The 25,679-nt window shown below is 38.3% G+C and overlaps 1 protein-coding gene across 13 annotated transcripts in view; it reads right to left on the bottom strand.

Moving 5' to 3' along the window:
* The window catches only part of tenm2a (teneurin transmembrane protein 2a), a 215,016-nt gene that overhangs the window by 76,624 nt on the left and 112,713 nt on the right, over positions 1-25,679 (bottom strand). For 10 of the 13 annotated variants that reach the window (XM_087798488.1, XM_087798478.1, XM_087798483.1 and 7 more), the window contains one exon: positions 9,987-10,193. The exons of the other annotated variants lie outside the window; for them this stretch is intronic. In XM_087798488.1, the coding sequence (XP_087654614.1) occupies positions 9,987-10,193 (207 nt within the window). The remainder of the gene's footprint in view (positions 1-9,986; positions 10,194-25,679) is intronic. 13 annotated transcript variants of the gene reach the window in all.

Below are 25,679 nucleotides of genomic sequence, written 5' to 3' on the forward strand. Positions count from 1 at the left end.
GGTAGTTTTACTTATTGACCTTGGAAAAACTACTTTAGATATGTTTATATTTTACTTTTCAAAGACATAAAATGACGAGTTTAAGACTCCAAGAAGCCCTATTTTTTAGTTCAGACTATTTACGTGACATGGACCTGCCAAGTTCCAGGTTTTCACTTCATTTTATTATTCGATTACATTTGTAATTATTTAATTTAATACTTTATTCTCACAAATTCTACCATTTAAAATGAGTATTTAATATTTAGATTTGTTGTCTTTTTGTTGTCATTCCTTTCATTAAAACATTCAACATTTTTAAAAACCTTTATTTGTATAAAAATGAAACAATCAACCATTGTATTTCATATGAAAAAAAAAATCCAATCTTAACCTAATCATTTTAAATAAACTCATTTAAATCATATTTGTTTTTAGTCTATTTCTGACTTACTGTGTAAATATAAGCTCCACAACTTTTACTTGTAGAAAAGATCAACTCTCTTATTTTTTGAAACCAGACATTTTACCGCCGTTCCTTGTCGAATTTATCTATTTCCTTCTTCCTTTTTTTTTTTCAGCAAGAGAATGTATGTGTCTGTGTGTGTGTGTGTGCGCACGCACAAATGTGTATGTGCAATATAAGAGCACTCAGCACAGCATGTGCCCTCATCTGGTGCTCTCAGACTTGGGGGAACATGTCAGCCAGAATCCAATACCAGCCTTTCTAACACCGAGCTAATGGACTGTTGAGTGAGAGCTGAAAAACAAACCAGGATGACTCAGACAAGAACAGCCATTCCCACATCGCATTTCTATCTCCGACTCTCTCTCTCTCTCACTCCGTGTGCATCGGGGATTCGGGCGCGTCTTGATCATGTATGTGGGTTCGTAAAAGGAAAATCAATAAACCACAAACTATCGAGGGTTGTAGAGTGTGAGACACTTCCTGGATTTCTTTTAGGGAGCACGTACCGTGTATAAGTTCAGGTAACAACAAAGACCCTCAATCAATTCTTTACCAGCTATTTTAACGATGCACCAAATGCTTATAAAAGTCAAATGTCAACACATAAATAATCATTTTATTCCAATAAAAGCATGAAAAAGATGATTATAATTACGATAACTGCTGCCATGGAGAACATTAGTGCGCTTGTCTACACAGCTTTTCTGGTTTTGCCATCTCGAAAATGCCAAATTTACCATAAATTACGCAAATTGCCGTTCCCTCTGCGATGGCTGAAAAGTCACGCTCGTTCATTTTCCTGCGCCACGTCTGAAAAGTCAGCACAGGTAGTGATGTGAGCGTTTGTGGGGGTTATTATTATTCTACTATTCAGCAACACCTTGTTGTATTTTGTATGGTTTAAGATTTAAAAATATAAGAATCATTTAAGCAACTCAATGATTTTAGATAAATGAGTTCAAGAGTCAAGGACATACTTTGGAAAGGTGAGGCTCAGGGGCCACATGAGGCCATCTCTTTGTTTTTGTCTGGTCAGTGTGAAAAAAGACATTTTGAATTTTTCTCATTGTAAATTATTTTCACACATCAAATCACTTTTGGAAACTGTTTTATTCAATAAGAATGTGTCTTTGTTTTTTTTTTTAGATCAAACCCCTTAAGAAATTCTAACTATTTATTTGTCGTCTGCAGAAACAAAATCATGTATGATCCCTCATATATATATATATATATATATATATATATATTTAAAACCATTTCTCCCCCTAATATTATCCTGAAAATAATTATTTTTGTTTGCCATATATTTATTGATTGATTCTGACAAATGTGTTGTGTATAATGTAATATTAATTAAACATTTGAAAACTATTTATTATTGTTTGCTTCAACAACTAAAATAATTTACGATCCCTTTTATCCAAAATATATAAATATTTCAAACTTTTTCCTTCCCTTATTTTTTCCTGGCATCGTTTGCCATATATTTATTAATTATTAATTATAAACTTTTTGTTTAATAAACACTAATGTAAATCCACTTTTTGATTTATTTGCTGTGTTGGGATTCTGTTAATGATGCATGTAACGTGCCCAGATATCCCATTTTAAGTCATATTTCTTTATTGATAACTGTCATTTAAATTAATTGTTTACAGTCGTTTGAGTTGAACGATAAATAGAAACTGATTTGTGATGGAAACTGAATTACCGGTGCAGATTTTTCGTTCTCACATCAGAGTTGCATCACCGTTCTCCACAAAGTTTGTTTGCATGTTGCCGCCCCGCCGCTGATCAAAAACAAAAGCACGTATGTTTGTAGAAGAGATGCTTTTCTGTCAAGCTGTGCGAGAACAATAACCCTCCCGCGTTTGTTGTCTCCCCTGACTCTTCCCTTCAAACAATATGCAAGACGATGGACCTGAATATTAGAAAATAGATTTGCGTCCGCCTCGGTGGAGGATCCGAGCAGATAGAGGGCACTGAGGTCCCGTGTAACTCCAGCTGTTGGGAAGGTGACCTGATTTGGTTGCGCTGCCACTGGGATGCAGGTGTCACCCGCCAGGCCCTCAAGAACAGATGCTAGTGAAAGGAGAGATGCGAGGAAGGAGACAGCAGAAAGATGGAGGGGTCTGACCTCTACTTCTCAAAGGAGACACTAAACATCTGTTTCCACATGCAGAAACACTCTCGGGAGGAAGAAGCACACATGACCGCGCACTCACACAAACATACAAGCAACGACGGGGAAACTTAAACGTGGATGTAAATAAATAATGCAATTTTATTTCTCACTTTTCGCTTCAGGATATTAGATCTCAGCTGCTCTTCCACCTTCAGCTGGCACTCGCTTCTTCTCAAGTACTTTGAAAACAAACTCGACATTCCCTCCCGCTTTAAAGGTGCTTCTTCCACCCCTTATCTGCATAAATTCTTTTCATTTAAACGAAACAAAGTGACATCGCACAAAACAAAGAGTCGCCGAAGATAAGCCTCGGCACACAACCGCAGGAACAGATATAGAGCGCAGGGAAACAATAAAAGAAGGCAGGAATGTGTTCATATCTGCAGTGCTTTTATTTACCCAAATCACACTCTACCTTCCTCAATTTCATATGGAATCTTTTTCTCTTTGTATGAAGCGGTTTAACGGCAGTTTGGGGAAAAAAATAACCTGCACAACAACAATAACGGCAGCAAATACTTTTGTACCTTGAATTGTGCCAATTCAATGTAGAGCGGGATGGTAAATATTTTTCAAGATGAGAAGATTTCTGCAGAAACTTACAAACAAGTCAATATAAAAGACCAAATAGAAATTCAACAAGAGGAGACTTTTAAAATCAAATATATAGTGATTCTCAACTAGCATTCAGTGGGTTTGTCTGGGCTTTTATTTTAAACAGAATATATATTTTATTGACCTAAATGAAGAAAAGCTTAGATATTTAACTTTTTTCTTTGGGTTTCGTTCCTCAACAACAAATTGATGGTTCTGTCTCTCTGGCAAAAACACTCTTGGGCTGTGAAGATTCTCATCTAAGCAACTTAAAATATTGCACTGGCAGCATCTGATATCTAAATCAATAAACCGTTTAATTGTGTTATACGTGAGGTCCAAAGTGTATATTTTCATAATTTGATTTTAAGTTTTTTTTTTTAGCTCATGCCTTGTCAATAAAGTTGCAACAGGCAAGATTATTAATTTTTGCAACACTAAGCATTGATTCCATGGAAGTCTATGAGCATAGAAAATGAACCTCTGTACATCAACTTTAACAGCTTAAAGATTTTGTGCGTGTTTATTCATTTCAATCTCCATCGACCAATCACAGGGCTGCTTAGCAAGGGGGAATGGTTGGACGCAGGACACTGCTTTAGGGTCAAACTTGCTTTTACAACGCACTGTACCTCTAGGTGGCGATAAAAGGCGATAAAGTCAGATGTGTTGAGAACCACTGGTCATTTGGATCATGAATTCAAACTTCTCTGAGTTATTATTGTATAATAAAGTATATTGTGCAAGTTTAAACCGAAACCCCAAGTGTAAACCAAGTTATCACAAACCAAAAATAACAGAAAAATACTCCATTCTTCAAATGATGGCACCAGAGAGCTTTCAGTTTACTCAGTTTCATGGGTTTACTCCGAGTAGAGAAGAGAGTCTGAACAAATATTGACCCCTAGATTACAGCGAAGAAATATAGATTCAGCTCTGGAACCATAGCCGAGCGTTATGGTCACAAGTTCTGGAGCATGACCAAAAGATTAGAGCTGGCAAAAAAAAAAGAAAAAGTTGTGCCGAGTGGCATCTTCATGAGAGCTAAGGTTTATTGAATCGTGTGACATATCAGATCGTAAAGTTTGAGTGTGGAGTAAAAACTGGAACTATTATGGAATAATTTGTCGAGGTAAATTAAATGTATTCTTTTATACACACATACTGATTATACTTTTTTTTTATGGGTTGTGATGTTTGTTGTTGACTTTTCAAATAAGAAATTCAGATTTCAGTTCAGAAATGAAGAAAGTTTGCAGAGCTGACCCTACAAGATCATTTACAAGATCTTGTGAGTCAAATGGAAGAAAAATGTTGTTATATGAATGCAATTGACAAACGTAAAACCACAATACACAGATCCTTTTAAGAATATTTAGAATTGACAAGTTTAAGGTAAGGTAAGGTAAGGTAAAACTTTATTGATCCCTCAGGAGGTCTCCTTCGGGAAATTGTTTAAGTTTTGTTTAATTGTTTAATGCTCGAATACAGAAAAAAAGCATGTTAAGGGGGCACAGAAGACCCTCTACCTATATTTATCAGGTCAGTCTTTATACATGAAACAGACAAACAGACCAGATATTTATGGATTTTACCCACAGTATTCCTTTTAAAATAAATAAAATAAAAAATAAAAAGTCAAGTCGCTACTCTTCCTTTTTTTTACTTCTGGATCAGAAACTCAATATCTATATTTCTATTTTAGTAATATATAAATAAGGGTTTGTGATGCTTACTGCTTGTACAAAATGGTTCCCTGTGAAATAAGTTTTGTGGTTTCATCCAAGTAAATAATGCAGTGAATGATACCCAGACAATAACATGGCCGATTCTTTGTGAGAAACATATGATGTATTATTCCTAAACATCTTTCCAGACCTTAACATATTGCGGAAACAGTTAAAGATTCATAAAACCTGGGGTAACACGTTTGAGCGGTAGACTCGAGGGTACTTTAGAGGTTTTAATTCTATTATTCATGAGTACAGCCTGATATGAATCAAAAATGTGCAATAAGGAAATCAGGCAGAAGCTCAACTGAACCTGATTCATTCCACTTAAGCTCACACTCCTCCTCTCCTCTCTTTGTTGCCGCCATAGAGCAGGATTTTCACCAATACAGGAATTTTCTGCGCCTCTGACTGATGCCTGTTCCACTGTATTCTGTCCAAGGTCTCATGCTACAGCAGAGAAGGGAACTGCAGCTGTAAGCCGATGGGTTTGGCTCACGGTAATCCCTGGAAGTTCATTATGCCCCTCCATTCAAAGGACCCTCATTCAGTAAGAGAGCATAAGCCTGTCTGCTAACCTGCTTTCCATGTAAGGCGCCTCTGTACTCCGGGGTTTTCACACCGTCTCCAGCCATGGAATCATCTGAGGTGATTTTTCTGTCCTTCACTACTTCACATATCTGCACTGCATCTTTCCAGAGAAACCATTAAGCCATCGCCACTGTCCTTCATGCTCCACCTCTTAGAGCTAATTGCTATGCACGTCATGTTTTTGGTGGGCTGGATTCCCACGCTGCATTGCTCTTTATGTTTTTGTCTTAGAATAACATGATGGGTTATTATTAAACGTGGAAACAGGAAATTGGTGTACAAGACAAAAAAATATATATATTAAATACATTTTCTAGAACCTTTCTAAAAGCATAAATCATTTAATACTTTTAATACTTCAGTTTGTATTGTGAATTCTGTAGTCTTCCTCTCCAAGATGCAGTAAGTCCCTCTTCATGATGATGTTTTGAATTTATTACTTTATAAAGTACCCGTCTGAAATCTCGGCAAATAAGGTTACGAGAGAGGACTCCATTATGACGTAATAATGGCTTCACTCCTGCTCCATCCAGCTGTAATCATGCCCCGCTTTGTTTATTCAACAAGTCCCTTAGAATTGGATTGAACTGCGATGTTTGACCAATCCCAGCAGAGTGGGTGTGTTTAGGTTCACAAGATTGTATCTCCAGAAAAAAAGAAACGTATTCAATGGGCGGGGCTTAAGCACATTTTCTAATAAATATTTAAATCAAGAGACATACTGATGAGTACAATAGAGATAAATCTAAGATACATTTAAGACACACTTAAATCAACACATTAGTTGCCTTAAAGCTATACAATTACAATGCATTATATATTTGAAATTGTGTTTAAACTTGACTCCCTGTGATATCACTAAAAAAACAGTGTCTTTGTAACAGTCAGTAAGTGTTGAACTCTTTAAGACAACTATATTTTATTTGATATGTCGGGTATACATTTTACTTTCAGAATACATGGAAATTGTCCATTAAAGATGTAGGAGTTATATCTACAATCACATTGAAACTTGTAATGTGGTGAAACCTGTAAAACACATGTCTACATTACTGAGAGCTCCGGTGACGGAGAGTTTCTAAGAATAACACATAATGTAATCATGAGATGTATGGATCACCGCGAAGGCAAGGGCAGCACATTAAGTGGCCAGTACCGCCCCTGTGTTACCACACGACAAAGATATATAACCCTGGAAGCTTAGTTTGTAGCGTTCCACGTGTCTATTCCGATTAAAATGTTTATCCTGTTTTATTTTGACAAAAAGCGCTTGTAGAAAAAATCTACCGTACCAACCCTGAATTCCTCTAGAGTTCAAATATACAGTGTGAATGTGGGTTGTAACTTTACACACATGTACAAGAACACTGCCTTGGTTAGTCATCTTCGTCTAATTAGGATCCATTAGAGAAGAGTCATCAACTTCAGCCCAAAAACAAACAGTCTACGAGCGGAACACACTCACCCTATCACGCATACATCGTCTACAGATGAGCAGAAATTAAAGCATTGTTGCACAAACGTCGCCCTTACATAAGTGCCGTTAGGAAAAATAACAACCGTGGAGAGGAAGAGAGGCTTGTCTTGTTGTGCCGCTGTTCCTGTAGATTTGTTTCAACAAAGCCATTAAACATTCATGACATTAGCAGTGACTTGAGGTGGCTTCCCTGGCAGGCACTAGCCGGCCACTTTAGAAGACGCTCCGGCTAAAAATAGCAATCGCCTTCCCCATGCATAATGAATGGCTGGAGACAGCGCTAACGCTAGCTCTTTCCAGGAGCGATCTGCCATGCTTGGCTTGGCCCCCTTCTCGGCTCTCCTTCGGCGTTCCCAGACAGGTGCTCCGAGCCAGACCGTATTCCCACATAAACACTCGCGGAACCCAATTCCCAGCCAATCACCGACTACAGCGTTGCGTTCCCGTTCAGCGGTCACGCTCGACTTGCGACACAAGTCATGTCTGTCCACCTGTTAGCTTAGGTAATGGTGGACTACCTCGCACACACACAACGCGTGGAAACAGCACGCGGCTTCCTGAGGATTATCACACAGTGGTCAGTTTCTGCCTGAGTCGGTATGGCTTATTTCCGCCCCAGCGTCCGCTCCCGACATGACCACACACTCGCTCAGACGGACTCGTAAACAGACGCTGGTTATAGCTGTTTTTATTCCCTCCCAGCCATTGCTCTGTCTCCCACCATGCCAGGGTATGTTTATGCAGTGCCAGATCGCCACTCTAAACTCATTTATGCCCATTTTTAATGGACGCCCAAGGCCAAGGACTCTCTCTGCACCCATTAGATCTGCAGTCCAGGCTGGCAATTTGCAATTCCATATCAATGTTGTCCCCCCTTCGTCCAGATATCTTTCCTTCACCCTGTGAGCGTTAATCAGCATCTCCTTTTTATTCACATCCTTCATTTAACTCTTTGTTTCTTTGACTGCTTCTGTCTCTCTTTTCAGAAGCTTTATTTTTATCCTTTGGATGTTTTTTTCTCTCTCTCTCGCTCGCTCCCGCTGTCTTTTAATTTTTTTTTTTTCTTCTTCGTGGAAGATGTCTCATTAAGCAACTTCAAAAGTCAAAAGTGTGGCTTTCTCTGTCTTGGCTCCCATTTGCCTCTTTGTGTCTCCTGCTTCTTTGTGTCGCCGTCGTCATGTACACGCTCAGCAGAGACTGAAAGAAAAAGCCCCAGAAACAAAAAAAGTGTGGGTGTATAGCGAGAGCGAGCAGAGAAAGAGAGCGTGTACCTACGAGACTCTCTTTCCCTTTTCGTTGCCAGAATCTGCCATTAGGGTGTCAGTGGCAGAGTGAATTTATTTGCTGTGTGGTTACTGGGCTAATGATTGATGTTGCCCCAGCAAACAGTAAACCAATTAGAAGGCTGATGTAACGTCATTTTAAAAGCCTCCTAATCACGTTCGTCTTGAACCTGGGACCCGGGCCTTCCCTAATGAAGATTTATACTGGATCAAAGGAGAGCCTAACGCCATTAACAATAGATTGTATTCCACCAAAAATCACATTAAGGACGTCTCTGCACCACCCCGTTCCTTTTCCGTTCAGGCCTCGGCTAAATATATCTGCAGATTACAAGATGCACGGAGGAATGGAGGAACAGATCGGGGGAAAGAACAGTCAGAGAATAGATAGTAGAAAGATTTCCCACACTGGATAATTGTTAAGAATGACCGTCTTCGCCGGCGACGACTGCGGTTACTGTTTACGGCAATGAGATGCTGACACAAGCACACGGGTCCAGTTACACAGGAGCCTTTCAAAATGCTAGAGAAGTTGTGATTTATGTGATATACTTTACACCAATATTGCCCCCACCCCTTTGCCTGAGTGGAAAAATAAGGAATATATAGAGTTTAGAGTGAATTTACACTTGACCCACATACCTGACTACATTTCATTTGTTTAAACCACAAATTATTCTCTTGAAAATAGATTTTTTTTTTTTTTACTTGAACTAAAATCTATTTTCTATAAAAAAAACAACTACATATACTGTATATCCGTCCACCCTGTAACACTTACCTATTCAGGCTATTACGTAGACACTATTTTATTTAACTGACAAAACTCAAACCCTTGCCGAAGCCAAGGCCTCAGTCAGGCAAGTTCTAACTTAGCTTATTTTATATTTTCTCATTTTTGTATTTATTAGTAACTATTGTTTTTCTATTTGTATATCTATTGTGTTATGGTTTGCTTTTATAAGTGGAATTTCCCCTCCCAGGATAATATTATCTTATCTTAATATAGGGTTGAAAAAACAAAGAAAACAAAAACAAAAACAACATGGTGCAAATTGTGTTTGGCCTCTACCGTTCTGTGAGACATTTGTTTAAGAAAGAGAGAAAACCAATAAATAATCTGTTCTAATCATTTTTACTACCTAAAACCCACTAGATTCCCTCTTAAATAACACAAGTGACTCTTGACCTGTAAAAATGAGTAAAACACAAACTATTTACAAAGAAAACTTCTGTTTTACAGTCATTCCATATATATAAAGCTTAAACACAAACTCACTAAAAGCTAGGAGCTAGGAGACACACACATACATAACACTATCATCAGCATACAATCAAATACAGATGGATGCAAATACACAAAGATCTTGTTGTAACCAGTCCAGATCTGTTGCTGATTCAGCGTTATGATTGACTTCTTGTTTCATGAACCTTATTGTAGTTCTTTAGCAAGTCATCCTTTTGTATTTTCTATCTGAAGGTCGGTCTGTGAATATAATCCTTGGACTTTAGAGAAAAACAAGCTAACTTTACTTCCACTGACTTTCTGACACATAACACACAATGTTGGTTTAATTGTGTTAAAATGTTTTTGAAAGGTTGTGATCAATGAGTATGAAATGTGGACGTTGATGACATGAGAGGAGAAGCAGCCCCCGCCCCCGGTGACCCCTCTTACCCGTGGAGGACGGCTGACCCCGCAGCAAGTATGAGTCTTCTGGGTGATGGTCCAGGTGGGAGTGGTTGGAGTTTTTCTCCAGCAGGGGCACCTGACACTCCCTGATGGGTGGGGATGGGCCGGGGGAGGGGTGGTGGGGGGCGGACGAGGAGGAGGGGAGGGATGGAGGGAGCAGGGAGGAGGAAGAGGTCGGAGGCAGTGGGCGACCTGGAAGATGGAGGAAGAGAGAAAGAGGAGGGAGGCGAGACGTTAGACAAAACTGATGGTATGATTGACAGCAAAAAAAAACGTATCTCAGCGTGATCAGAGAGGGAACACTTATGATGCAAGAAGTTATGAAAATATTGATCCTTTATTGATAGATATTTCCCATCAGGTATTGCTACAGGACCACCTCCTCCTACTTTCCTCTTCATGACCTTATTTACCAAGAATTGCACCAGTTTATTCTCTTCCTTTTTCCTCTATCTTCAATACTTTTGGTCAAAAACAAGTAATCAACTATTCATTCATCCATTCTTTTTATGTCTCTTGCACTCGTAGAATTATAAATAAGAATCATTATTTCAAAAGTTTCAATAAATAAATTAAAAACGTTGCTGGTGTTGTGACGCAAATCCAGAATTGAGTTCAAAAACATCGTAAGATACTCAGCGGCTATGTGGAATACACAGGGATACATACGAATATATAAATATTTTACATTAAAGCAGACGTTTTATTACTATTTCAGAAGCCACAAACAAGGGTTACGATAACAGTGAAAGTTTTATGCTTTGTTGAATTATTAATTTTAGGTCCGTTCTGGATGAAGCCCTGGGTTTGTTTTATTTTTTATAAAAGGGCCACACTTGGCAGTTGTGAGGTTGTGTCAGGAGTTGTTTTCATTGCATGTTGTTTGTAAAGAAAAAACAATAAAATAAAGATGAAACAAGAAAAAGTAGTAGTATCATAACAAATAGTAGCAATATAAATGTGCAACAACAAGCTCTTTTTAATCATGCTTGTTTAAAATGATAGCAGAAATATTGTAAAAAGTTGACAGTTTTCATAATTTATTTTGTTTCAATAAGAAGCAAATATTTTTTAACATAAATATTGAAGCTAATTAAAAGATTATTAATGTATTTAAACACTTCTTACTAATATATATATATGACAATATAAATACTGTATATACATATCGGAGGAACTGTTTACACCAGAAATGTTCATTAAAAAACCCTAATAATTACCTGGTACCAGGTTCATGTATTCTGTGTAGCCTCTGCAGGACCAGATACGTCGACACAAAGGACTGACTGTGGTCCACGGTCCATAGCTTGCACTGGTCTGACTTAAAATCTAAATCAAATTCATGAGTATTTCAGTTTGTCTCCAATGCTGGAAACAGAAAGCACGCCTGCCCTAAATCAAGTTCTTGAACATCCACGCTGATACGATTCTCGTAAAGATCTCGGTTTAGCAACAATCTTCAAAGAATGATTTCATTTAGAAAGACCTGGTGGAACTTGTTAGCGAGATAACCTTGTGAGCGTGCGTTCCGAGCCGGACCTCCCGGTTCAAATCGATGATAGCCAGAAAGGAAACAAACACAAAGGCTCGCCTGGAGGGCAGAGACACGATATATACAAGGAGAGCCACAAAGAAGGATCCACTAAATGTATTCATGAGAATTCAAACCGTTGACTTCATGCAAAGACCTGCAGCAAGTACACAAGAATTTGATGTTCTTTTCGGTCGTTCTTGAGTTTTCTTTATACCTAAAATATTCCATATTGTTTTATACAGTATTTTCAACTTCGATTGTAAATGCCACTATATAACTTATTATAGGTTATTTTAAATTGACATTTCTGTCTTGGAAAGCGTAATCAAAAACATATTACCTTAAATAATAACAATATGAGAGACGAAAATCAGAGTTTGTGATAAAGTAGGAGCCATTGGACAGAAATCGCTATTGTCCAGTTAATTTAAAGTTCTTCTCTCACCAAGGCTCCAAAAAAATGTGGCAGATACAAATGAGTTTCATCCATAAGACTATAAAGAATCCCTTCCTCTGGGAAGTCTTACTGGGAGGAGGACCCGGGGCAGTCCCAGGGCACATCGGACGGACTCGACAGAAAAGCCTCTTCTTTAAAATGTGGTACTTATAACCTCTTCGACTGACTTCTCCAAGCATCACTTTAGACGTTAGGGACGCTTCAGTTGCCGCATACCAAACACCGTCCTAAACTGTAGCATCAAAGTGATTAAAAAACAAACTTTTGGGCCACAAGTGTGTCAGCAGGATCACAGCAGGAGCCCACGACATTGTGCTTCAATAACTTTGACTTCAACTTTTAAGGGGACGAATGTGCTATTTCTTCACACGTATTCTCAGAAGAGTGGATTGGCGGGATTAGTTTTTTTTTTTTTTGTGTGTGTGGGGCCCGCTTCTATTGTGCGATTGTCCTTTACATGATCAAGACAAAGGAAAGTTAACAGCCAGTCTTTAAATAGTCGGAGCCAGGGGACGCGTGGACACAATCAGGCTGTCCCATCCACCCGAGAGATGAGAGCGGGATGGAGAGATCTCACTCTTTTCTCTGAAGGATTGCAAATCAAGGACAATGGAGAAATCTAATAAATTCTATTTAGAGAGCGCTTAAAATATAGAATAATTACGTCTGTCATATTTGCCCCCGAATCAATCAACAACGGAACCAGAATGAGGTCAAAGAGTCCAGGCAAACCTCCCAAGAACGCAGGAAATTATCACGTCTAATTAGATCGTCGATTTATTTTCTAAAAACAATTTCCCTTGACACAAGGGCTCTTTGATAGTTAACAAAACTTCATTGTTGTTCACCAGGTGCAAGAGAAAATACAGTATTTGTCAGCGTGAGGAATATATAACATTCCCATAAGTAGCTCATCCCTGACAAAACTTCAAAATACCTCTCTTTACTGCATACCTGGGTATACTAAGGTGAGGCAAAGGAAGGATAAATCGACGAAGATTAATGATGTTTAAGATATTTATTACTGCAATTCTACAAAGGTCGCCTGGGTTTATTTGGATTTTATGGCTTTAGAATTGTTAAAAAATGTTCTATGTGTGAGTGCCTTATAAAAGAGAATAAAAAACTTTTTCAATATATCGTAGTTATTCAACATTACTGTGACAGTGACAATTGAAAATCATAACAAAGAAAAGAGGTAAAGTCGAACTCTTAAATATGTCAATTAACAACCAGCATTGTAAATAAAATGTTCTTTTATGAAGTTGTATTATTCTTTTCTTTATTTTAAACGAATAAAGTCTCACTTTAAGACAGTTTTTTACAAAAATGTCATCCTCATATAGCTTACATCTTTTTATTAACATTTGTTTTTACTTACATATAGCGCAAATTTAATTTATTAATGTCATTATTTCACTCGAATATAACTTTAAATGATTATATCAACATTGTTTCCACTCCCCAATAGCTTAAAATAATTTCCTTAACATTCTTTTTACTCACATATAGCTTTAAATTATTTAACAAACTATTTTTTTGACTAACATATAGCTTTAAATTATTTAATGAAAATTTTATTTTACTCGAATACGGCTTAAACATATATTATTAACAACTCTCTTTCGCACATTTAGCCTTCAACTGTTTTATTCACGCAGTTTTTTTTTACTTATAGCTAAAACAATCATATTCTACTGAGCTATAACATATATATTAAAATTCATTTTAATCACATTTATCTTAAAATATTCTTTATTAACATTGATTTACAATCACATATATCCTGAAATTATTTTTTATTTTACTCACATTAAGTTTACATTTATTTTATTCATGTTGTTTTTACTCACATGAAAGTTAAAATAAATAAAAAAAGATGATGATGATGATGTTTAGAAATATCACAGCTCGCCAGGAGATATGTAATGATGTAAATTGACAGCTGGGAACATCGAAGAGTGAATTGACGGAATTCAAATGCCATGATCGATTGTAGACTTTTTCCTTTTTTTGTGGGTGAATATTGAACTGAACCGTGGGCCTGGAGTGGAGGAGGGTGTGGATGGACATAGTCGCTGGCGAAAGCATTAATCAGCCAACATTGGGGTCCAGGTGGAATTGTGGATTTATAGAAGTACATTTAATAGGACAGGAGTCAGAGTGATGCCTCCGTCCGAACTTCTCCAGCTTTGAGCCTTTGTGTCATGGAAACCAGAGCTAGGATCGATCCACGGCATTAACTACACCCGAGAGAGATGCCAGCCTTGTCTTCTGTTGAGGTATGTGTGTGTGTGTTTGTGTGTGTGTGTGTGTGTGAGTGAGTGTGTGTGTCCGGTCAATCTCATCAGAGCAAACAGAGAAAAATGGATAAACAATGGCCAAGCAAACACAGTGTCCAGCAGCGGGGACACTGAGAGACAGATGGATGGGGGGGGGCAAGGGAGCGGCAGCGAGGTCACAGGGGTAACCGGCGGAATGGAGAGCAAAGAGAGAAATTAATGAAGGTATAGAGGAAGGGTGGGAGGAGCGGAAAGAGGAGCCGCGATCACCTGACAAAACATATTGGCTATAAAAAAAAAAACAGGAAGCAATAGAGGCGGATAATTAAGAGGGAAGGAGGCGTCAAATGATGGAGGACACAAAGGAGCAAATGAAGAGGTAAAGAGGGATTAAGAACTGTACACACAGGGGAGACACCATTGATCCGAACCGATCGATCGCTTCAATCGGTGCGAGATGAAACCCCAGAGATTTGCATATTTCGGCGACGGTCATAATGAGGCACTGAAAATGTGCGTCAGCATGTGCGGCAGGAACGCCTTTAAAAGTGCTTTATTGCCGCTCCTTGCTTTCAATTACCGGCGCGTGCACGTGAGGCTACACGTATGTGTGTGTGTGTGTGTGTGAGAGAGGGTGGTTATTAATATTTTAAATCACTTTAATTACAAAAAAGGAAAAATTGCAATAGTTGGCCAAAAGCAATTAAGGGAACTTTAATCTCTTTAGCAATTATGCTGTGGGGCATCCTTAACTCACTCATTTCTGCCCGCTACATTTCCAAAAAGGTCAGTGTAAATTGCTTTGTGTTATTAGAACAAAGAATTGGCAACGAGCTCACGTGGTTCTCCTGACGATTCCATCCGCGGCCATCCTTCAGCCGCCTCCCCGGCCATCTGTATCTCCGCTCCTCCAACACAATCTCTACAAATATCTGACGGCTAAAAATGTGTTGATTAGTGTGAAAAATGAGGGTATCGTGGGGGTAAACCAAGAAGCCCAACAACATTTCTTTTTTTTTTTTTAACGATATCAAAGGCTCGAGCGAAGTCCCGGGATGATATCTAGCGGCACACGGGAGACAAACAAGATCATCATCTATTTCTTGCGCGAGCAGTATGAGTCACACTTGTAGGAGCCTGAACTGTTATATGTTTGTTCTACATGATCACACTGTGACGGCTCTCTGGTGGCGACTGGTCAACGGGCGGCTCTGAAGTGAAGTCAGATCTAAATATACGGAAAGTAAACTTTTGAAAAGCGATAATAGAAGTCAGCTTTTATCAAACGATTATCAATTTAAACTGTTTCTTCACTACCTTTCTTCAGAATTTGAATTCATTGAAAAGATTGATTTTAAGGGTTCATGTTTCTTTATTTGAATAAAGGGTTAATTGGTTTGCAGAAGAGAAAAGAGCAGTTTGGGAACACTAAAATACACAACAAGAGTGTAAGAGCACACACAATTAACAAGCTTTACTAAGTACTGAACACAAAATCCCTTACTGACAGGGTCTTTCAAAATCTCGGATAGGTGATGTGGTAGGTTGTGGGCAAACAGCCCTTACTTAAGAACGCTTGGTTTCCCCCTGGGGACCACATGTGGCCTCTCAACTTAGAATCAGCACCTCCGAATCTGAGTCCATGGTTCTCAGCTGGTATACGTTGGGGTGCCCTCTTTGGGTAAGGGATGGGATCATGACACAATGGGACTAGTAAAACGATCTAGATCTGTGATTGTGTTAGTAGATCAAGCTTTGTGAAAGGAACTTGTCTCCATTCTTATTTTTAAAAAAGGGATAATAAATGGGTGTTGAACGTCCAGCTGGGTAACCTGGGATCACCTTTAAAACAAATGGTATTTAAGGTCTCTGTTGATGGGAACGATTTATGATATCATTCCCACTTTCTGGGATGTGAATCAAGGGCCCAGTGTTAGCAGTGTATTAATAAGTACTGAACAAATGTCACTCTGGTGGTGTCCGATGCTTGGATGGTATTTTATAAACTGATGACTTCTTTAATAAAGCCAAACCATCCCCCTGATTCTATGATCCTCTTGTTTTTTTAGCCAAATCCTCCCTCAAGTCGAGCTAGTTCATGAGTGAGGAAAGAACGAACCAACGTCAGCAATATTGTAGAAGACACTTTAATCTGTTGCGCTATAAAATACAGCAATGCCAAAAAGTATAAGCTCTCGATATACCGGTCGGTATATCTCCGTACCAACCGTGTATCTACCCTCACCTATGGTCACGGGCGGTTAGTAAGGATTCAAAGATGACGGATACCAGCAGGAACAGTGGGCTCTCTCTTAGATATAGGGTGACAAGCTTGAGCAACAGGGAGAGACTCAGAGTAGATAAGGTTGTTTGGGCCTCCTTGATGTCAGTAAGTAAGTAAGTAAGTAATTGTTGTTTGTATAGTGCTTTTCCAGACCAGGGTCACAAAGCGCCTAAACAATCAAAACAATATTCAATAAAGTATATACTTTAAAGGGCAAGGTAAAACTGATAACACAACAGGAGTTCCAGAAAATCAAGGAAACGCCTGAACAAATAAAAACGTCTCGCAGTTGAGATGTTTTCAGTAGGAGACCATGCATTTCAGTTGGCCTACTTACCCTGGGAAGACCTGAACAAAGTAGCCGTTGAAAGCTACAAAAGTAAGTAAAATTATATAGTTATTTGTTTCTACAAAGAGGCTTAACATTGATAAATATCTATGTGTACTTTAACGCCAGGCATGACCATGTTAGTTATTCTACATCCTACCAACACACTTTTAGAAAAGGAGACACCCTTAATAATGAAAATCTTTTTTTTTTTTAGTTGCTATTCCAGAATTGTCAGTTTAAGGTCATGGTTATTTCATGTTGCACTCCAAATACTTACTACGGTCTCTTAAAACCTCATGTCTTGCACTTAGATATCTCTGCTCATATTTGAATATCCCCTCCTGGGACAGAGATTTAGTTTCCTCTCTGTCTCTGCTCAGCGAGTGTGTGAGTCACTCGGGGAGAGGACTGCACTACTTTTGAAAACGTAGGAGCTGCATAAACAAGCGTGAAAATATACACGTGTTCTAAGCATGAGCGAAGTGCACTGGAGCAAATTGAAGTTGCAGTTTGGAGTCCATGAAGAGCAAATATGACAGGGGGGGATGTAAGCGAGTGCAAATATCTCAGCGCAACAACATGTAATTCTGCTCTTGAACTCAAAAGGCTTTTTTTCTGTATAAAGTCAGCAACACAACTTTACAAGTGAGACGGCGGAAAAAAACAGGTTAAGGAGATGGAAGTACAAGTTTCCGCCTCTGGCTTTTCCTGCTCTTTTCATGATAAAAGAAGCAGACTGCCTGGACTTAAACCACTTATTACTGTTTCCTGTTTAGTGTAGCAAAACTCACAAGCACTTTTTCGCAAATGTGAAGAGGTTGTGTAAGAACTTTATTTCCTATAGAATCACGAAATGTAGAAAAATGCTTTAAACAGATGCGAACGTGGGCAGAAAACATTGTATATTTTCTGAACCGTGAATGACGGGAAGACTGATTGCAATATTGTTAATACTTTCTTCATCGTCATTTTTGCAATGTCCTAACAAGAAACAGCTGTCTCGCCTGCAGTTGATACAGAACTCTGACCTGCTCTAGTAGAAGAACTCACATTTCTCCGATCCTTAAATCTCAAGGAACTCAAAAGTAGTCAGTAGACTCCATCGCAGAGCGAGAGGAAGATCATTCCAAAGCTTAGGAGTAACAGCCTGGAAGGATTTCTCTCCTCTAGTCTGGTATTGTGTGCTCGGAACCATCAGTAGATTCTGATCCACAGACCTCAGAGCCCGAGCTGGGATGTAAGGCTGGATCAGATCACTGATGTAAGGAGAAGCCTTACCATGAATAGCTCTGAAAGTAAGAAACAGAATTTTAGAAGTTGATCCTGAAAGAAAATGGAAGCCAGTGAAGAGTTTTAAGGATTGGGAAATGTGAGTTCTTCTACTAAAGCGGGTCAGAATTCTCGCTGCAGAGTTTTGCATTAACTGCAGCCGAGACAACTCCATCTTGTTTAGACACGAAAATAACTTTTGCAAAAGTGTAAACGAGAAGATGCAAACGTATGGATTATAAACTCCAGATATTTTTTCAAAATTAAGAGATTAGATTTGAATTGAATTTAGAGATGATTTGTTTAATTGTTGAAAAGATTTATCTCACTATCTTCCCTTAAATATTGATATATTTATGGGTCACAATATCAACTTTGAACCCCTACTTTCATTTGAGCCATCTGACGGTGAAATGGCCTGATGATTTTGGCTCTTAAAAATATGTGGACTCAAAGAAAAACTAAACCTCCTCTAAAGATTCTTCAAGCGTATTATTTAATTGTTCCAATATGGTCACTGGTTTTTCACGCTGGTCTCGTTCTAGTCGCCGTCCCCCCCATCCCGACTGCCCTTGCCTCTATTTCCGTCCCTGCCGCACCTCCGTCCATCCATCCATCCATCCGTTCACCCATCTGGCTGAGGTGAGGAGAGGTAGGCCGAGGAGAGCGGAGTGGAGCGAGGGCTGGAGCGACAGCTGGAGCCCAGTCAGACAAGGAGAGACAAATTACCCCTCTAACGAGAGCCATTCATCATCCCTTCATCTCTGGCTTTTTTGCATCTCTCTATTCCTTCACACCTCAACCAAAAAAAAAAAAAAAGAAAGAAAGAAAAAAAAAAAAACCCAGGATGCACCTGGATGCCAACAACAGATTTTTGGAACCCGCAAAAGTATTTTCTCCTTCATTTTGTGTGTCCAAGTCAATGCTAGGGTTTAAATGATGGGAAATAATGAGAAAGAAGCGGGCCAAGACGTGAATGACTGAATGAGCAGCGCTCAGGAAGAGGGCGGAAAAAGAAAGTGACACACCCATGCTGGCTCACGCAGAGTCTCATTACCATGGCTGCTGTCAGCACAGATGTTGGACTGGGGTGGGAGCTGTCAGTCAGGGAGTGTGTGTACATGTGTGTGTGCGTGTGGCAGTGATTGGAGGGCTATTTAGATCTGACAGCTGCTGACACAATAGACCTCTCCCTCCATTCATCTATACACTGTGGTCGTCTCCATCTCTTTCCACTTCCCACCTCCTTGAATTTGCATCTTTTTTTTTTTCTTCCCCTAAACATCAGGATTCCCACCTGTTGATGCCTCATTGTGCAACACATTGATTTCCACTTTCCTCTTCAACAAGCCTCTCCATCACTCTATCAAAGCGACCAGAGGAAAAGGAGGGATGAAACAAAGAGAGAGGGATGATTCAACAGACTTGTTTTAATTAATAAAGTTTTGCTTTCAGTGCCTAAAGAGACGATCGTATCGCGGGCTTTGAAGTGTCTGGGTTCCTCTCTGGCCTAGAGCTCTTCTGCGCTCGCTCGCAGATCCTCTCTTTCATCTGTATCACTCCATCAATCCAAAACTACGATTCCCTCCTTTTTTTTTTTAAACACCATGCACACACAAACAGCCTGCAGCTCAGGATGACGACGCCTTCTGGTAAGGAAAGCCAGATCCAAATTTGGATCTTACTCAACGTGTTTATTTTTCCGCAAATGTTCCCATCAATAACAATTTGAAACATAAAGAACGACTCAACAGGTTTCATTTGTTTGATTATCAAGCTTGTCCAAGATCACTTTGCCAATTTTAATCTATAAAAATATACTTTTTTACTTATTTTGTCGTTTGAAAGAAGATTTTTTTTTTCTACATCTCTTAGAAGTTATGGTATCTAAGTAGAGCAGGGGTTGTTAAGTACTTCAACTGATAGTTGGCGTCATTTTTTTTGGTGACTTCATTAATTCCATAAAATTACCTTCAATAAACATATATTCATTGTTGTGCTTCGGCATCTCCCTGATCATTTTGCCAGAATATCGTTCTACTTTTAAATTGTTTCTATATTGTGTAAAGTTTACCGACTTTGGCCTCTCGACCCCATTTCGTTTTTATCTCATTTTGGCCAAGTTACTCGTTTGAAACTATAAAAGTAGTTGTTTATTAAATGCTTGAATGTCACTTGATTCTAAACCCATATTTTCCACTATTTGGTTTAATTAAATAATCTGAATGTAGTACCATTTTTTTGTATATGTTATGTGGTTACTGATGGACACTTAGTAAACAATTTGGTTTTCAGATGTGACTAGTTTTAGTAATAGAGCTAAAAACTACTAAATGAATTCAGAGTATGGGAGATTATTAGGTTTTCTATTTTAAACGTTGTGTGTGACATCAAGGAAGATTCATTGCTAAATCATTTAATGCACGGAGATAACATTTCTTTTCTAAACGATAAACACACTTTGAAACTTAAAAAAGCAGGAAATAGACTTACAAAATACTCTGTATTTGTATGTATCTGTACTCTGAAAGACTACAAACTTCTGTGAACCTGAATGGTGAAAAAAACCTTATTTTTTTTGCCAAACAGAAATTTGTAAATAATAAGGCAATCATGAACAATGAAGACAGATTGAACGATTGAACAAAAAAAGGAGAAAAAATCCAAAGACCATAACCTTGTTTTTTGAATCAAAGGAGTTTCTGCAGCAAAGACCTATTCAGATGAAAAAAAAAGTTTCTGATTATGGTCTTCAAACAAACGCCGGTGACCTCAATGTGAGGCTGAGTATAGGAATAATGGTCACGCACTACATTCTGAATACAACTACAGGGAGAAAGAAGCAAATGACAGAGATTAGATTTGAACCTTTCCTTTCAAGGATAAGAGCGGAACACTGAATGTGTTAATGTGATTAAAGATTGATGGAGGCACACAGCAAGGAAATAAAATCGTTTTTCTTTGTGGAGATTAAGCAAAGAAATATTAAAAAATATTCTAAAATGTATTTCCTTTAAACAGAAACAGCAATCTAAGCTGCATATATGGAGTTTCATTATGAAGATGATGTGTCCTTGTTTGCTAGTACTGCTGCCAAAAGTAGCATAACATAAGCAGAAGAAATGGACAAAGCCAAAAGTACAAACTCCATGTTTACTAGTCCATCCATGTTTGTAGTCTTTGTTTGTCTTCAAACAACATCCCAGATACAGTGAGTCTTAGACGTCACAGATATACTGAGAGGTAAAGTAAGGAGTCATCAGCGAAAGACTAGAACCGCTTTTCGTCTGCATCGAGAGAAGCTGGTTGAATTTGTTCACAGATTTTTTCATCTGGTGTAGGTTCCAAGGGCACGTTAAAGGTAAAACCCAAGACTTGTTAGATTGACTATGATTCTCAGCTGGAACTTCTCTCCAGAAGAGCTACGACCCAGACGAGCCTAGAGTGAATTAAATGGAAATTCTTTGATTTTAAGTTTTGTCAAAACAAAGCAGGATTTATTTCCTTTTTTCCTCTTTTTTCTTTTTGTAATTTGATGTTTTAATTTCTGATGTTTGTTTATCGAGTCAATTTCTTTGAGTCATCACTTGTTTCTAATAATGGAATAAAATAAAATATAAAGTCTCCAAATTCCAGTTCTCTTCATTTCACACGGCAAGTTTAAATATATTTAAAAATTAGAAGCAAACTCTGCAGAAATGTTACCATAGCAACAGTTATTGTGTTGAAAGGAACATTATTCTGCATGGAAGGTTTTTCTTGCCAACATATTTCCGTTATCAATTGTATAATTTTCGCAGTTTGTTGCTGTCCATGATGTCAGGGTTAAAGTGACACAGAGATATTGATCCATCAATCCTTTTGGAGAGTTCGCAATATAAAAACATTCTTTTTTTTTCAGTGGATAAAAATGCACTTTTCACACATTGCGTACTGAAAGAATACAAGTCCTGTGACTCATTTTTTATTGCTTTCACTTGTCCTGAGCTCCATTTGTAGCGAGCATTGCTCATTCAGCACAAAGAAACGTTTAAAAAGCATTTGAGTACAAGAGCGCCACAACGCATTCCACCACTCGTCCTCAGCTGTCGTGTCTGCAAGAGATGAAGTGACACGTAGCAACGCGCTCGACCTTCTGACCCGGATTCACAAAAGGCATCTCGGCACCAAAATAACTCCAAGTCTAATTGAAACATGTCTTCATGTGTCGTGGCCGCTCATGACATTAGGATGCCGCGGCACACCCGTGCCGTCCGTCGTCGGTCATGTCCGGCGCGTAACTCGGAGCGACCGCGCCGGGCTACATTACCATATAAATTACATCCATGTTGCAGCCGCTGTGCAGGATTGATGGTATTGTTATGGATTCTACACATTGGACTCTCATTGAAAACAATCAAAATAAATAGCCATCTCCTTCCATATCAATGCAAACGCACACACACACACACACACACACACACGTGAGCGCACACATACAGGACACACACACATTCTCAATCTCAAGTACAAAGAGATAGATGCCCATCCTTTCAGGCTTCTATTACCTCAGAACATGCACTTTACAGGCTCAAAGAAATGGATCAGGAAACAGAAAATCTCCTTTGAGTGTGTGTGTGTGTGTGTGTGTCACACAAAGCTCACATTGACAGATACACATTATTGCTTTGCCACAAACTTCACAGATAATTTAATACAAGCAAATAAAATATAAAATGCAGCCTAAATATATTACTTTGCCTCCACATGCTCCGACGTAAACCAAATTACTTCCTTATTTCTTATTTAAATCAAACAAACTTCAGGGAGTAGGGAAGGAGGTTTAAGAAAACAAATTGACCCAAACATGCATTTAATTAACTGTAATTGTTTTGTATTAAAAATGGCAGCGCAAGTGAAATAAAACAACATAAATCTGCTCGCAGCAGAACAAGAGTTGTGCATTAATAGTGGTTTTTTTCCGCACACGTTAAGAATTCAGAACATTAATCGTTAAGTAAAGTACAGTGGGTTTATTTAATTTTATTTATTTATTTATTTACTTCCATAAGTAACAGCCGGTTAAATCATATTTCTAAGAATTAGCCAATTTAAGCACCAGATTGCAACCCTGTTACTTCCTGTTTGCTCCAATATATGTTATATATCATATGGAAAGTGACCAGAACTAGTCCATATTTCATAGTGCATTAATAAATAACCAATTAATACATACAACATCATGGTTCAAGAACTCGTCCTATCCGTCTGACGTTTGGATCATCAATAATATTTAATTTCATTAAATGTAATGCATTTTACTTTGTTTTATTACAAATTATTGAATTTTACATTATTTATTTTTAGCTGTAATCTGTATTTTCATCATCACAAAAAATCCCATGTTGTGTTTGCAACACTGTCAATAAACTGAAGTAATCTGGAAAAAACAAATAAAATAAAATGTTTTATTTATGTATAAAAGTGTAATTCAATATGATACACAGCAGAAAAACAATCGTGTAAACAATTATGATTCCCTCAACTAAACATTTACTTTTGCCACATAACAAACAACTAAATGCATCTTCGCTAATGAATTCATTGAGATAATTAAGCGACACATGCTTACAGAAACACAGACAAATAGACACACTTAAACCTCCTTATCTCCTACCCTGACAATTGCTCCCGGTTGCCATGGCGATCTAATTCCATAAAAATCTCAAGGAACACAAAGCGGTTGGCAGACAAAGACGTGAGGACGGAAAATAAAGTACTTAAAAGAGACAGTGATCTGCCAGCGCGTGACCTTGTGCGGAGAACGATAGGTTGCCGCATTGTTGCTCCGATCTCATGAATAAACTCAATTTCAACAAAGTCCTTGTTGTGTGATGTGACATTATGTGAGGTGTATAGGACCTGGGAGGTAGTAGCGCTGAGTCAGTGGTGTTCCCTGTGATGATTAGCAGACGCATGCTTGCACACACACCAGGGAAAGACAAGAGGGGGGGGGGATCCTACAGAAGATTAGAAGCCCAACAATAATACCATTCAGCTGGCGTGAAGATAATTGTTTTATATTGTCTCCTATATCCAGCAACAGTAGTGGAAATGAAACGACGACAAACTGAATAAATCCCCTCTAGCTAGTTTGCTGCTGTGCCTCTCAAGGTGACAACTGGAGTCTCCACACTCGGGGCCAAATTTACAGGGTCCTTTGCGCTTCAGTTCAGATGCGCTTTGTGTCGAAGAGATGTTGTTTATCAAAGAGACACAGCGTGAAAGTGCAGTTTGCCTGTCAACTGTGATACACCTTTTTTTTTGTTTTTCCATCACGACTGCGGATTTCGCATGGACTTCACAGGATTTCACAAATAATTGTACGATAACACAACTTCAATCAACCCAAATTGTTGTAATCTGATAAGTTGTTATGGAAGCACAACATTTAATGAGAACTTTAAATTGAAAAAACTTTAACAAAAATACAAAAAGGAAAAATGTTCTACATGAATTTGACTGTATCTCCTTGGAGAATGAAGAGTTCACAAGTTATTAAAAAATATATATATTTTATTGAGGTGTGTTGAATGAAAACCGTTAGCAGTGCATCCATTCATATTATTATTATTATTTTTTCTTTCTGAAACAAATTGGAGAGGAACCTTTTTTCAGATGAGTCTAACAAGAGCAGCACTCTGAGAGTGCAGACCTCCCCAAGGACTCTTATTTCCATCTATATTTTGATTAATTTTAACAAAGATTCTTTCCCTTTATTTTCTATCAATTGAGTCCAAAGTTTAAAACTCGATTACTTTTCACAGCTGCCTTTACAACATGGTAAAGTAACCTGCTTATGTGGAGCACATAACTTTTGTCAGTTCATCTACTATTTATTGTACGAGTCTTTCTTCGCAACTGGAGTGTTACAAGTTCGACGGCAATCATTTCAAGATTTCCAAGGACAAGTGGAACATACCGTGGCTTAAATTCTTGCACAACTTTTGAATACCACTGCAACTTTAAATCAATCGATATTATATTTTTTTTATAAGCGAGTCCTTGAAAGTGTAAGTAAGTAAGTAAGTAATTTTTATTTATATAGCGCTTTTCTAGACCAGGATCACAAAGCGCTTAAACAATCAAAACAATATTCAAAAAAGTATATACTTTAAAGGGCAAAATATAACTGATAACACAACACGAGTTCCAGAAAATCAAGGAAAAGCCTGAACAAATAAAAATGTCTTAAGATGTTTCTTGAAGGAGTCAGTAGATCCATCAAGGGCAAAGAGAGAGGAAGATCGTTCCAAAGCTTAGGAGCAACAGCCTGGAAGGATTTCTCTCCTCTGGTTCAGAACCGTGTGCGAGGAACCATCAGTAGATTCTGATCCACAGACCTCAGAGCCCGAGCTGGGGTGTAAGGCTGGATCAGATCAGTGATGTAAGGATAAAGAAAAGAAAGTGAGGAGAAATATCTTAACAACATTTTGTAGCTTAAACATATACATAACTACGAACTCTCTAGAAGTCAGCATG

The sequence above is a fragment of the Callionymus lyra genome, chromosome 9 (genome assembly GCF_982586985.1).
Source record: "Callionymus lyra chromosome 9, fCalLyr1.hap1.1, whole genome shotgun sequence".
NCBI classification, from domain to species: Eukaryota; Metazoa; Chordata; class Actinopteri; order Syngnathiformes; family Callionymidae; genus Callionymus; species Callionymus lyra.